The following is a 14,114-nucleotide window of genomic DNA, read 5'->3' on the forward strand; positions in this document are numbered from 1 at the left end:
GGGTCCGAGATGGCGGGTATGGGGAGGCCGAAGGCCTTCCCGCGGCGGGCAGGGGGCGATGGTTAGGGGTGGGAATCGCTGGACGTGCCGAGGCCTACGCTGCTTTGGGGGTGACACTAAGGGATGGGAACCGGCCACTATGAAAAGAGGGAGATCTCCCGCCCCAAGCGCGGAGAAGGCCTACTGGAAGAGGGCGTTGTGTGGGGGAGTGTGTGTTAAAGGGCTTTACCCCCCATCTGGGGGAGGGTCTGAGACGCTGTACTGGGGACAGTTGCTGCTGTACTGGGGATGGTTCTTGCAGGCGGAGTCCCTCTTTTCCTTTTAGGAAGGGGTCGAGCCTCGGCTTGGCAGGGAGAATGAGGGGGTAGCCTAGAGCCCAAGGGCTGTGAGAGAGGGGGAGGGGCAGCCCTTGCTGGGTGAAAAAACGAGCCCAAGGCCCGGGATCTGAACAGAGGTTTTTCTGTCGCCCTTCTCGGGCTACATCTCCCTCTCCAGTGCCCTCCACCAAACTCCTTTGCTGCCTGATGCTGGGAGGGATTGGGGGCAGGAGGAGAAGGGGACGACAGAGGATGAGATGGCTGGATGGCATCACCGACTCGATGGACGTGAGTTTGAGTGAACTCCGGGAGTTGGTGATGGACAGGGAGGCCTGGCGTGCTGTGATTCATGGGGTTGCAAAGAGTCGGGCACGACTGAGCGACTGAACTGAACTGAACTGAACTAGTCTATATTTTGTTGATTAATTACATGTCTTTTTCATCCTCCCCCGCAACACAGTCGCCTGCGGCAGAAAGCCCGTGGTACCTTTCACCACCACCACACCCCGCCCCCCCCGCGCCCCCCCCCCACTGGCCCTCTTCCCAGAGGTCCCACTCTGTTCCAATTGACACCCTCCAACCAGCGTTGGCCCAGCTGGGGGCCATCAGCCCCCTCTAGACTCCTTGGTCAGTGAAATATTTCCTCTTCAACCTCAGACTTGACATTTTTCTTTTACCAAAGGATTTCAGATGGGCTTGCTAGAATAGCACCCCCTCTAGGTACTAATGCTGCCTCACTCCATCCCCCATCCTCCCTCCCCCTCTGGGCCTTTAAGTCGAAGCAGCTTGCACAGTACCTGGCACAGTCCAATCCATTCTCTCAAAATGTCTTAGGATCTGCATTTAGAATTCTATTGAACACTGATTTTCAGCCTTCTTTGGGTCAGAGACCCCTTAGCAAATCATTGCTGCTGCTGCTAAGTCGCTTCAGTCGTGTCTGACTCTGCGACCCCATAGACGGCAGCCCACCAGGCTCCCCCATCCCTGGGATTCTCCACGCAAGAACACTGGAGTGGGTTGCCATTTCCTTCTCCAATGCATGAAAGTGAAAAGTGAAAGTGAAGTTGCTCAGTTGTTTCTGACTCTTAGCGACCCCATGGTCTGCAGCCTTCCAGGCTCCTGCGTCCATGGAATTTTCCAGGAAAGAGTACTGGAGTGGAGTGCCATTGCCTTCTCCTAGAAAATCACTAGAAAGTGTGAATTCCCGCCCAGAAATCTAACAGTCAGCAGAGAGTGGCATCCCATTCAAGAGGCTCATGGGCCAGAAACCTGTCTGCTGAGCGCTGGAGGTGAGGAAGCCTCCAGATTCTAGATGGGCCCAGTGTTAACAAGGCACAACTCTGCATCCAAGTCTCCTGAGTGCTGGTTGAAAATGCAGATTTCTCATCCCCGCCTACACCTGCTACTCTACCCCTTAAGTCGTTAGCACACCCCAAGCCAGGGGTCTAATGCACCCGTCTAGCTCTGGCCCTAATTTGCCTGGGCTCCGCAACTGGCCCAGGGCCCCTTGGTATTTGCACAGCATCCCCCATTCCCATTTAGAGTCATTCATATCCAGGACAGTGTAACTTAAATGAAGCTATACATACAATTTATTTTCATTTTCAGTAAGATAGCATGCATCTTCTTTGGGAAATGGGAACATAAACCTTCCCTCAATTAAGTACAACAAACACTACAAAATCCCCTTCTGGTCTACCTTCTGGCTTTTTATAGAAGGCAAAGAAAATGGAAACGTAAACAGAGAGGGGCAGGTGCCCAGGCAGAGTAAGAGAGGAAAACTAGGGAAGACAGAGACAGATGCCTCCCACCCACGCACACAGAAAAAGGCACACACAGACACAAACATCCCAAGAGAAACAGACTTTCCTGGTGAGACACCCTCTCTGTTGGCCCTTTAGGATTCATTTCTAGTAGCAGTGCATGTGCACATTACAGGGTGAGCCCAAATGGGTGTTGTGGCCACATCCTGGCCAGACGGGTTAAGAGCTCAGGCCCTTGGCATCCCAGAATTGCCTGACTTGGGTAGATTGGTGTCTCAACAGTGTATTCAGTCTCACAGCCTGTCCTTTGAACACTTGTGACCCAAAAAGACATGTTCCCGGAAGGTGTGCCCAAGTTCTGTCTTCCCAAATTATTTTAGTCCAACAGGTAGGACTTTACCTGCCTGAGCAATCGCTCAAAATTGTTCTGAGATATGATGCCATCTCTGTATGTCTCTTTTGGGTAAGTCTGGATGTTTATAGACCAGGTCTGCTGGCCTTAAAGCTGGCCATGCTGTTAGAAGACCCCATGGGGATGCAAGGTGGTGAGAAGTATTATTTTGGTTCTGGAAGCATATTTTTATATATGCCAGTGCTGTTGGACCATCTTTGTCCAGATATAGTTCTATTGATCTGAGAGCACAACTCAAGGGAGAACAGACATCCAATAAGAAGAATTGGGAATCCAAGTGATTAATAGGATGATTTAGGGTTAGGGTTAGTGATGGGAGAGGGAGCTGAAGGCACCTATCTGAATTAGATGATAGAAAGTGCAGTCTCTCGTGTGATCTATAAAGATTCCCTCCAGGGCATTTTTGCTGTGGCCCAGAACTGAATTGAATACCGTGAGCCACCTGTTATCTTCTAGGGTCTGGGGACATTCGGCTTCAGTCCTTATCTAGATGTCCCAAGGAGACCAGGTGCTTCTGGCACCCCTTCGAAGTTTCTGGAAGCTGCCAGTTCTAGTTTGCGTGGCTTTGCTCCCTCTCCCCTGTGCCCATTGCCCAGGGAAGGCTGGCACCTGCTGAGGAGGTAGCCTGGCCACTTGTGCCATGAAATCAGTCTACTGCTGATCTCTTAGGCTCAGAAGTGACCTTTCCTAGTAACGAGACACCCTCAGTAGGGGTCCCGAGCTCCAAAGTGACCAGAAGACACTGAAGTATCCCCTGCTTTTGTGACAAATGTTGGCTTTTGGCTCCATTAAATTCAGCTGTTAATTTCTGTTCTTTCAAATCAGGGTGAAATGATTGTTTTAGTTTTCAGTGTTTCTGATTGGATACAGAAAATTGGATTTAAATAAGTTGGTTAAAATTTACATTGCTGTCTAAAGCACATATCAGGAACCTTTATTCGCTGAAATGAACTCTCAGGTTTTAGGAAGCATGATGTTTCAGAAATGTTTGTGAAGCAGCTGCAGAGTCTGTGGCACTTGGCTAGCTCCAGAGTGGAATCCACAGTCAACCTGATAGAGTCCTTATTCTCTGGGAGCATAGAGTTGTTAGACTACATGAAAGATCCTGCTTAAAGAAGAAAAATAATATTGTTTATATTAAGAGGCCAAGATTTGTTTTCCCACAGTCTTTCTGCCGACTTCTCTTTCCCAGTTGGGCAAAGGAGTGCACTTACAAGATTTGGGTATGCTTGTCCATGGTGAGTGAAAGTGCCTCATGTTCAAGGTCAGGATCTCCCTGTGTATCCATCAAGTACACGACAATGGTTTTCATATTGTACCTAGAATCGATTTGATCTTGATTTCATAAGGTTCACCTTTGGAAGGCAGTAGACAGACATCTGTATGTGTCACTTTTGTCATGGAGTCCAGCTTCTTTTCCAGATTAGTTCCACCATTTTAAAGTGGAGTGGTTGGGTGACATAGCTTCTGAATTACCAGATTGTTTTCAGGATTGATGATGATTTTATTTTTAACTGCTATGGATCATTTTTAAATGATCTTCCTTTGTGTCTCATAAAGGTTTTCCCCAATATACCTGATTCATTATGCAGAGTTTAGCTTCCTTTTGTGGATTCAGGGCTCACTTTTCCCCCTCCCATTTTTATGGACACCTTGAAATGGCCTCTGTCTATCACGGTCTCCATGTGTCCATAGTCTCTTGTCACTGTGGGTGGTGATCTGAAGTGCAGTTGGGTTAAGTCCCCTGGGCAAACCTGGCACAGGAAGGGCCAGTCCTGTTGCTACACTGGAGAAGATAATTAACAATTCACTTGGGGGTTGTGTCTCCAAGACTTCATGCCAATTAAGTGAATACACTTTGGTAGGATCTGCTCAATTAAATGGGAACTTTTCAGGAGGACCTGTTCAATTAAGCATTGGTGGCTTGGAAAAATCATGAATGAAAGAATGACGTGTGTATCTGTTGTGCATGGGACTGAAAGCAAGTCCCCTAAACCCATACATACCATTAGGCTTCGATGACACAGTAGCCTGGCCTTTCAGTAAGGCCCAGTGTTGGGTATTACTTTGTGGCATATTACTTCTCTCTCTTCTCTGGTGTGGCTCAAAATGCCTCAAATCTTGGGAGATAGACCTTAGGCAATTTCGTTCACCCCTCAGATGTTTCTTCCTTCTCGGTAAAATGGGGGCAGTCACTCAGTTGTGTCCGACTCTTTGCACATTTAAAGGAAAAGTATCTACATGCTCAGTCACTTCAGTCATGTCCGATTCTTTGTGACCCCACGGACTGTAGCCCACCAGGCTCCTCTGTCCATGGGATTCTCCAGGCAAGAATACTGGAGTGGGTTGCCCTTTCCTCCTCCAGGGGAATCTTCCCAACCCAGGGATTGAACCTGCGTCTCATGCATTGACAGGCACATTCTTTACCAGTGCACCACTAGGGAAGCCTGTGAAGGGAGAAGCACAGTGCCAAATGCATAGTAGGTGCTCTGTTAATGAAAGTTATGTAAGTCACCCCTCCCTCACAGGGTGTCACATGTCCACTGAGTGCTAAGAGCTACTGCCCCCTGAATGCTGGGGATTCAGGGGTGGCCAAGAAAGAGAAGGGCCCTATCCTGTGAGAGGTGACATTTTCCCCAGGGAGAATCAGGTAAAAACAAGCAATTTCAGAGGGTAAGTTTTAGGTAGTGAAAAGTGTTATACGTATGTGATGGAGCTGGAGAGTGAAGACATTTGGAGGAGGTGGCACTTGAGTGAGGCCCAAATTCTTCGAAGGAGCCACCTGAGGCAGGTTCAGAGGCTCTCGGGATTATTCCCTTGGTATATTTAGGACAGGATGAAAGATGAGTGTCTGGAAGGACTGACTGAGACATATGGGTCTGGTGGGCTCAGCCAGGGCCTTGGAGTGGGTTAAAGCCTTAGGTCTCTGGCCTGAGGGTAGTGAGGTGAGGCTTGTAACAGACCATCTTGCTCAGAAGGTGAAGGTGAGATGTTCTCCTCTTCATTCCATTTGGCAACGAAACCTCAATGTCAATCAGAAGTGAATTTTTTAGAATGAACTATGTAAATAATCGATGACCAGTTCATTTTGTATTGGAAGCCAAGGTCAAACCAAATATCAAATGTATGCCAGGAAGAAGGAAGCCCTGCCCAGGGAACAGTGGGTTACAGAAGGCTTGGCTGCTGGGCACCTAGGGCTTCCCTCACACACTGGGGAGTCACTTAAAGATGGAAGTAAAGTTTCTGTGGACTTTGGGGCCAAACTAAGCCTTCCCTCACAGCTGTCATATTGCTTATATCTTGGGGGGATGATCCCAGGAATTCACAATCCCATGGACCTGCCTCTAAGCTTTCTGGGACTGCCCACGCATTCCTGCCAGCCCTGCTCTGTTGTGGCTTGCCTGTGTGGGCACCTCAGGACATTGCCCAGCTTCAAGGACTATTCCCTCTTGTCTTCTTGGTTTCGGCCCTGTCTTCTCGCATGCTGAGCATCTTTCTTATCCAAAGTCTACTGAAATCTTTTAAAATTGTTATTCCTTTCCAGTTACTAAAGAAATGCAGCTTGGTTACTAAACATTCATGACAGAAACAGAAAGCTGAAGACCTTTCTAGACCTGGACTCTACCCCAGGGTGGTGCACATTGCAGTCTCGATGTGCTCATTAGCTGTGAGTCACTCTGTTTATTCCTTTTTTTCTTTAAAACTCAAATATATACTGTTCTTTCCCCTTCCTCTACAATCTGTGATTTTTTAATAAAGTTACTGTCTGTCTATAATCTTGTTTGACGGAGGATTCAAAGTTTTGTAATCTGTGTATCATGCTGTATTGGCCACCTGTTGATTTTTTTTTCCTTTTCATTTACTTATATATCTTTTGTCCTATGTTTTTTTTTTTTTCTTGTCCCTTATAACCTATTGATTTTGTGCTTGAGCTCTCCAGTTTTCTTCCTGCTCTGAGTTCTAGGATTCTTCAGGAAGGTCTCCCTCTTGTTTTTATGACATTGGGATTACTGACACTCTTCATGTTGGTTATACTGTATTGTTTTCCATCCTTTTGCTTTTTTTTTAATTTTTATTTTTACTTTATTTTACTTTACAATACTGTATTGGTTTTGCCATACATTGACATGAATCCACCACAGGTGTACATGTGTTCCCAAACGTGAACCCCCCTCCCACCTCCCTCCCCATAACATCTCTCTGGGTCATCCCTGTGCACCATTACAGGATGATTTTTTATAAAACCTCAGAGCTGAAATTTATCTTTATAGATACTGTAAAAATTCCAAAATATCTTCTAGACTTCCCTTTTCTTAGTCTTACATATGAGCTTCAACTTTTATTTGACATATATTTTACTTGATTATTATACTGATACCTAATAAAGGAGTTTGTATTTTTATTTAATTTTAGTGAAATTTTTTTAAAAAATTGAAGAACAGGTTACTTTTAACCTATCTCTCTCTTTACATTTAAAGTCTTTAACTTTAAAATTTCTTGTAGACGTCTAGCATATACTTGAGTTTCTTTTTTTAAAAAAAATACAATCTGATAATCTCTGCAAATTGGTGTGTTTAGTCCATTTATATTTAACTTAACTATCCATATGGTTGTGTTTACATTTGCCTCTTGCTATTTGTTTCTGCTTGTCTTAACTGTTCTTTTTCATTTGTTTTTTTAACCTACTTGAATTATTTTTTTAAAATTGTATTTTATCTCCACTACTGCCATGCATCAGAGGCTTGGAGGGCTTCCTAAAGCACAGTCTTACATTTTATTTCTATATATGTTATAAACCCCATTTGTTGGTTTTGTTTAGTTGCTAAGTTGTGTCCAACTCTTTTGCAACCCCATAGATTGTAGCCCGCCAGGCTCCTCTGTCCATGGGATTTCCCAGGCAAGAATACTAGGGTGGATTACCATTTCCTTCCCCAGGGGAATCCTCCCAACCCAGGGATCCTCCCAACCCAAGGATCGAACCTGCGTCTCCTGCTTTAGCAGGTGGATTGTTTACAACTCAGCCACCAGGGAAGCCCTATAAACCCCATACTACCCTCCTATTTTTTTCTCTAAATGTTCAGCTTTCTCTTAAAGATGTAAAAGTGTTCTATATTTCAGCACATATTTACATTCCTGGTGTTCTTCATTCCTTTGTGATCCAAGTTTCCATCTGGTACCATTTCCCTTCACCTGAAGAATTTTCTTAAATATGTCTTACTGTGTGGATCTGCTGGTGACAGATTCTTTCAACTTTTCTTTGTCTAAAAAGTTTGTTTTTTGCCTTCACTTTTGAAGGATACTTTCCCTAAATATCAAATTCTTGGTTGACATCTGCTTTTTTTTCCCCTTTAGCACTTTAAAAATGTCATGAAGTTGTTTTCTGACTTGCACATTTTCTGATAAGACGTCAGCAGTTATTATCTTTGCTCCTTTGTATACAACATCTTTTATTCTCTGGCTTCTTTAAGATTTTTTCTTTATCACTAGTTTTCAGCAATATGATTATGATGTGTCTTAGTGTACATGTGTGGGGTTTTTTCTGGTTTTGTTTTTTGGGTGTTTGTTTAGTCTTGCTAGGGGATGATTAGGCTTCTTGGATCTAGGTTTTATCCAATTTAGAAAATAATAAATTTTAACCATTATTTCTTCAATTTTACTTTTATCACCCCCTGCTTTTCCTCATCTTGTCAGATTCCAATTATATGTGTGTTAGACCACTTTTTGCTATCCCCAAGTCAGTGAAACACTGTTGAATATTTTTCTTTCTGATCTTCATTTGGGATAATTTTTATTGCTAGGTCTTCAGATTTTCTAATCTTTTGGGGCAGGGGGGAGAAGGCTGTATCTAATCTGCTGTTAAGCACATCCAGTGAAATTTTCATTTTAAATGTTACAATTTTCACCTCAGTAAGTCCCATTCAGGTTTTGTTTTTATCATCCATTTCTTTCATTATGTTCCTGTTTTTCTTTATATAGTTATACATTGTTAAACTAGCTGTTTTCCTTGTCTGTCAGCAATCATTTCTGGCTGTTTCTATTTTCCTTTCCATGAGTCACATTTTTTCCCTGCTTCTTGGCATTTACTTAATTATTTATTGGATGTTGAACATTGTAGAGATTATGTTGTTGAATGTCTGAATTTTGTTGTTTCACTGTGAAAAGTTAGACTTTGTTTTTGGAGGCAGTTGCTTGTGGAATAGTTTCATCCCTTCAAGCCCTGTTTTTATGTTTTTCTAGAGCAGATCCAAGGTCACTCTGGCTCCAGGGATAAATCAGTCCTACTACTAAAGTATGGCCTCTCTGATTCTCTACTGAATACCCCAGATGATCACTGAGAACTCTATACTCTGGTTGGCTGGACCCTGAATATCTCCCTACCTTTGTGTGTCTTAGGAATTATTCAACTTACAACTTCCTGGTCATTGTTTTCCTAGTCTTTGTGAGTTTAATTGTATGCATGCATGGCTTAGTGGTCAAGAAAGACTCAAGGGGAATCTTGTGCAGATTTTTTTGAGCTCTTTTTTTCTGCATAGCTCCCTCCTTTCTGGAACTATGCTTTGCCTCAGCTTCCCTGAATGCTGGTCTGTGTTGATAATAAAGCCACCAAGCTCTCTTTGGTCCCCCTTTCCCTGTAATCTAAATCTGGAAATTGCCTCCAGAAGATATCTGGGACACTGATAAAGCTTATATTATTTGTTTCTCTTCTCTCAAGGATCATCATCCTGTGCTGCCTGCTGTCCAATACTTAAAACTGTTGATTCACATCTATTTTGTCCAGTTTTGTATTTATTTATGATAAGACATTAAATCTGTTCTTTGTTATTCCATCATGGCCAAAAGTGGAAGTCTCTGTCCATCCCTTTTAATATAACATCTAATTTTATGAAAAACTATTTCTGGAGTACCTGGGTTCTGTAGTCCTTGAGCTAGTGTAAAAATGCTTTCTTTTCATTTACCTATGAACCAAATTGACTTGATAGCAGAACAGAAACTGGGTTCCTGTTTCTGTGAACTCACTGAAGTGGGCGGTCTGTGATGCAGACATACCTGTGGTGGGATCTGAAAGAAAAAGGCAACTTGCACATGTGGTTCAGATCTTTTATTTAGCAACTTAGTCTTTGAAGATCTTTTTTTTTTTTTTGAGGTGTCTTTTTCCAGCTATTGTTCAACTTTTCATTTTGTCAAATATATCACAGAAACGTTCTTCTCTGCAAGCTGTCAGCTGATGAATTGTTTCGGTGTGGTAGAGTATGGACGTTTGAGGGCCTTACTGCTAGTCAGGAAGCCCTTGCTCCTGTTCCCTTCCCTTTAGTAGCCCAGTCTGTTTTTTTGTTGCCCCTACAAAGTTGAAAAAGATCTCTCACTTCCCAGTTATTTTTTCTGATGTTGTTTTGGGGAACACTGCCTTCCTGTGCAGTGTGAGCATGAAACTCTCTGAGGCCTACTGCTAGGAGGCCTATGGCCTACCTGTCTCTGAGAGCCAGTATTCCTGCCACTGGCTTTCAGTCTGAGTTTGTCTTCTCTCTGTGCCTGGGCTAACATTCATTTGTCTTGTCTGGATTCTCTCTGGGCTGCCTGTATCAGTTCTCTGCCAGCCCAGTTTCCCCACTGTTTGGGATATGTTTTCTTAGGTATGTCCATGTTCTAGTTTGTCAGTCAACCTCTGTGCAAGAGAAGACTCAAGAAGATTTAAAACAAGTGAAAAGGAAATCACCAGTCTCATCCCATGGGACCCAGAGGCAGGGCTGCTGTCGCTCGCGGCTCTTTCCACTTTCATTAGCTCCCCCTGATCTCCAGGGTCTGGCCCTTACCCAAGAAGTCAAGTCCTGTCCAAGTCCTTACCATTCCTGGGAAACCAAGTCCTGGCAGTGCCCCCTTGGAGTGCTTGAGGCTCAGATGAGCTGTGCCTCCCTCAGCCTAGCTTGGGAATCTGTCACTGCTTCCTGATTCTAGTATTGGTCTCTGCCTCTTGCCCCAGCATAACACACAACAGGGCCTGAACCCCAGCTGCTATCTTTCCTCCCTCTTTCTGCTTCTCTCCCCAGAGTCTGCCAAGGAATTGATACCTGCTGGGTTTATAATTTCCATCATCCCAATTGGGGAGCTGAGTTTCAGTACAGGAAAGTGATTGAGCTAACGTCCCTTGGGAAGACAGTGAGAGCCAGGGCCACAGCCCAGGTCTCCTGGCACATGGTCAGGTCCTCTTTCTAGGACTTCTTGAGGCTTATACTTAGATTTCCATGTTCACATGCATACTCACTTTAGACTCTCACCTCTCATCCCTGGGAATTCTTTCAGGATTCGGTGACGTTTGGTAACATGGCACAATACCTCATCAAAGGGAGTGATTGAGGCTGGACCCTGAGCAGAGGACCTCAGCATATTGAAGAAACGTGGTATCTGTGGGTGAGTATGACCCCAGCCCTTCCACAAGATTTGCCACCAGATTCATGGTCCTATGGAGCTGGGAGTGGGGTAAGGAGGCACCTAACATAGTCCCACACAAGCCCAACTTCCAGCTTATGCTCCCTGGGAATGGGCTGTAAGGAAATACAGAGGGTCTGCTACACATGACCTGTCAAAGTAGCAGGTGTCCCTCCCAACTCATAATGGCTTAGAAATAAGTTAGAACAAACTGGCCACCATAATGAAATACTTTTTTAACCCACAAATTATGTAAGTTGTATAGGAACTTTATTGTAGTTTACTGTTTAGAGAGGCTGACATGGCAAGCTCCTTTGCACCACGAGGGGCTGCATGTGTGAGGTGGGGAGGCTCCTTAAGAGGAGAGACTGCCAGGGGTCAGCTTTGATAGTTATGGAAGGACCCCAAGTTCAGTGTGCAGACCTTAAGGAGAGTGGACAGGGGAAAGGGAGGATCCACTCCTCAGGAAGACGACCTGGTGCTCTATGTGGATAGACCCAGAGCTTGCTTCATCCAGCCCCTGGAAGGAGCTGACCATTGGGAAAGGCATTTGATATTAATGGATGACTTGCCTAAGGGAACAGCCACTCCAGCCTTTGAGGATTGAAAGCTTCCCCTTCAAAAGCCCCAACCTGATGTCATCTCTGGCTGCTGCTCCTGCCTGTTTCTTTTTCCACGAGAAGGAGTTCCTGTTTTGACCCTCACCTTGGTCTCTCACCTGGAGCAAGTCAGAGCCATCCCCTAACGTGGATTGAGCTAAACATTCAGGTGAGTAAAAAATACATTTGAAGAAATGTCAGGGCATCATGAGGTAGGCCCAGCTGAACCTTTGGAGAGGAAGCCACATGTTTGGGGTGTTGGTTGATCCTCAGTCACCTTGAGAGGGAGCTTCCAGCAACCAGGCCCTTATGCCCTTTATGTCTACTATCCTTATTTCTGGTTGGTAACCTCTTGCCAAGTGGTCAGCAGCTGTCTTAGGAGCAAAGTGATTGTTGACACTCACTCATTTTGCTGTGATTGTTCCTTCCTCCTCTTGAGACTGCAGTGTCTTGTGGTTTTCATTTCAGAAAGCATCTGGGCAACCCAACAGCCAATGATGGATGAAAATGCACAGTCACAGGAGATGGCTTCCACAAGCTCCCCAAGGGCCAGTGAGCCCAGCCCTGAGGTCAAACAGAACAGGGACTCAGGGGGGAAGGGAGGAAGCCCCCAGAATTTGCCTGTAGAGCATCACTTTGCATGTAAAGAGTGTGGGGATACCTTTCGGCTTAAGGTCCTCCTGGTGCAGCATCAGCGAATTCACAGTGAGAAGAAGGGCTGGGAGTGCGGCGATTGCGGGCAGGTCTTTCGTGGGGTGGCTGAGTTAAATGAGCACAGGAAGAGCCATGTGGCTGCAGAGCCCCAGCCAGGCCCCAGCTGGGTCCTCAACGGGGCCATGGAGAAGAGGGAGCAAATAGAAAAGGAGGCGAAACCCTTCGAGTGTGAAGAATGCGGGAAAAGGTTCAAGAAGAACGCGGGCCTCAGTCAGCATCTGCGCGTCCACAGCCGAGAGAAGCCCTTTGACTGTGAGGAATGCGGCCGCTCCTTCAAGGTCAATACCCACCTCTTCCGCCATCAGAAGCTGCACACTTCGGAGAAGCCCTTCGCCTGTAAGACGTGTAGTAGGGATTTCCTGGATCGCCAGGAACTTCTTAAGCACCAGCGGATACACACCGGCCACCTGCCCTTCGACTGCGACGACTGCGGCAAGTCCTTCCGAGGAGTCAATGGCCTGGCCGAGCACCAGCGCATCCACAGTGGAGCAAAGCCCTACGTCTGCCCCCACTGTGGCAAGCTCTTCCGGAGGAGCTCAGAGCTGACCAAGCATCGGCGGATCCACACTGGCGAGAAGCCATATGAGTGCAGCCAGTGCGGCAAGGCCTTCAGGCAGAGCTCCAGCCTCCTAGAGCACCAGCGCATCCACACCGGGGAGCGGCCCTATGCCTGCGGCGACTGCGGCAAGGCCTTCCGGGGGCCTTCCGACCTGATCAAACACCGGCGCATCCACAGCGGACTGAAACCCTATGAATGCGAGAAATGCGGGAAGGCCTTCCGCCGGAGCTCCGGCTTGAGTCGCCATCGGAGGACCCACAGTGGAGCAAGACGCTGCGAGTGCAGCGAGTGTGGCCGCGTGTTCAAGAGGCGGTCGGCGCTGCAGAAGCATCAGCCAACCCACCACGAGTAGGCGAGGCTCGCAGCCCCATGGCTGGCAGCGGATTCCCGCCAGGGCCAGGTCCCTAGAGGGGGAGGGCAGAGTCAAAGGAAATGAACAGTTTTGTAATGCTTATATATTTTCTCTTCAGAAAGGTTGAAATCAATTTATACTACCACCAGCAATTTATAAAGTATCTGTGTTTCCCATTTTGCCTATCGAGAGTAGCTTTTACCATTTTGATTGATTTTGGCTGGTTTGGCCTCGAGTACCTTCAAGGTATTTAAACCCACAGGCCTTGAATCGGAGAATGAGAGAAGAGAAATCTGGATGTGGGAGGTGGAGCTGGATGGAGATGCTTGTTTTCCTCCAAGCTCCCCCTTCAGGGAAAGGGAGACCCAGAGCTATTCAACGACAGCATCTGTAGATTGTGAATCCCGACTTGCCCTAACAGAGCGATCACCCCAAAGTTTTTGGCCTACTTGAATTTATAAATTTTTAGGGTTGTAAATAGAATAATCAAATGTCTTATAATATTTAATTTATTAATTTAGTTATGCATACCTATTATAAATCACATGTTATATATAATAATATATTAATTTAGAAAGTATTCCTTTTTTGCCTGACTCTGCTCCATGAGATCATTTTATTCTAATTCTTCCTATGCATTTCTAACCACACTGTCTTCACCAACCTCAGAGCCCCTTTGGAGTCATCATTTTCAAAACCCATCCAGTGGCTTCCATCTATATGAGCTGTGTGCCACGTAGCACTGTGACAATCCCTGCACAAGGCTCTCACTAGAAATCACCTCCCACAAGCCATAAGTACCTGTTCATGTAACATTAGAATGATGGTTGTCCTTTTTTAATTTGTCCTATAGCTCTACAATGCATCCACTTAAGGTGTTCCTTTTTTAAATGACCTCTAAAAGGCTTTTTTAAAAGCATTAAAAGCTTGTCATCATGAGCGCATACTCTTAAGAAGAAGCACTGAATCTGAGT

The 14,114-nt window shown here is 45.6% G+C and overlaps 1 protein-coding gene across 1 annotated transcript; it reads left to right on the forward strand.

Annotated features, from left to right (window-relative positions):
* The first annotated feature begins 11,650 nt into the window (after positions 1-11,650).
* Positions 11,651-13,140, forward strand: ZNF275 (zinc finger protein 275). Its single transcript, XM_068961939.1, has 2 exons — positions 11,651-11,684; positions 11,984-13,140. Exon 2 carries the CDS (start codon positions 12,010-12,012, stop codon positions 13,138-13,140), a length of 1,131 nt encoding a protein of 376 aa, XP_068818040.1. The 5' UTR covers positions 11,651-11,684; positions 11,984-12,009.
* The last annotated feature ends 974 nt before the right edge of the window (positions 13,141-14,114 follow it).

This window comes from Capricornis sumatraensis, chromosome X (genome assembly GCF_032405125.1).
Source record: "Capricornis sumatraensis isolate serow.1 chromosome X, serow.2, whole genome shotgun sequence".
Taxonomy (NCBI): Eukaryota; Metazoa; Chordata; class Mammalia; order Artiodactyla; family Bovidae; genus Capricornis; species Capricornis sumatraensis.

Bases quoted from the DNA above. Each gene is read 5' to 3' on its own strand.
- ZNF275 (XM_068961939.1), top strand. From the start codon at position 12,010: ATGATGGATGAAAATGCACAGTCACAGGAGATGGCTTCCACAAGCTCC.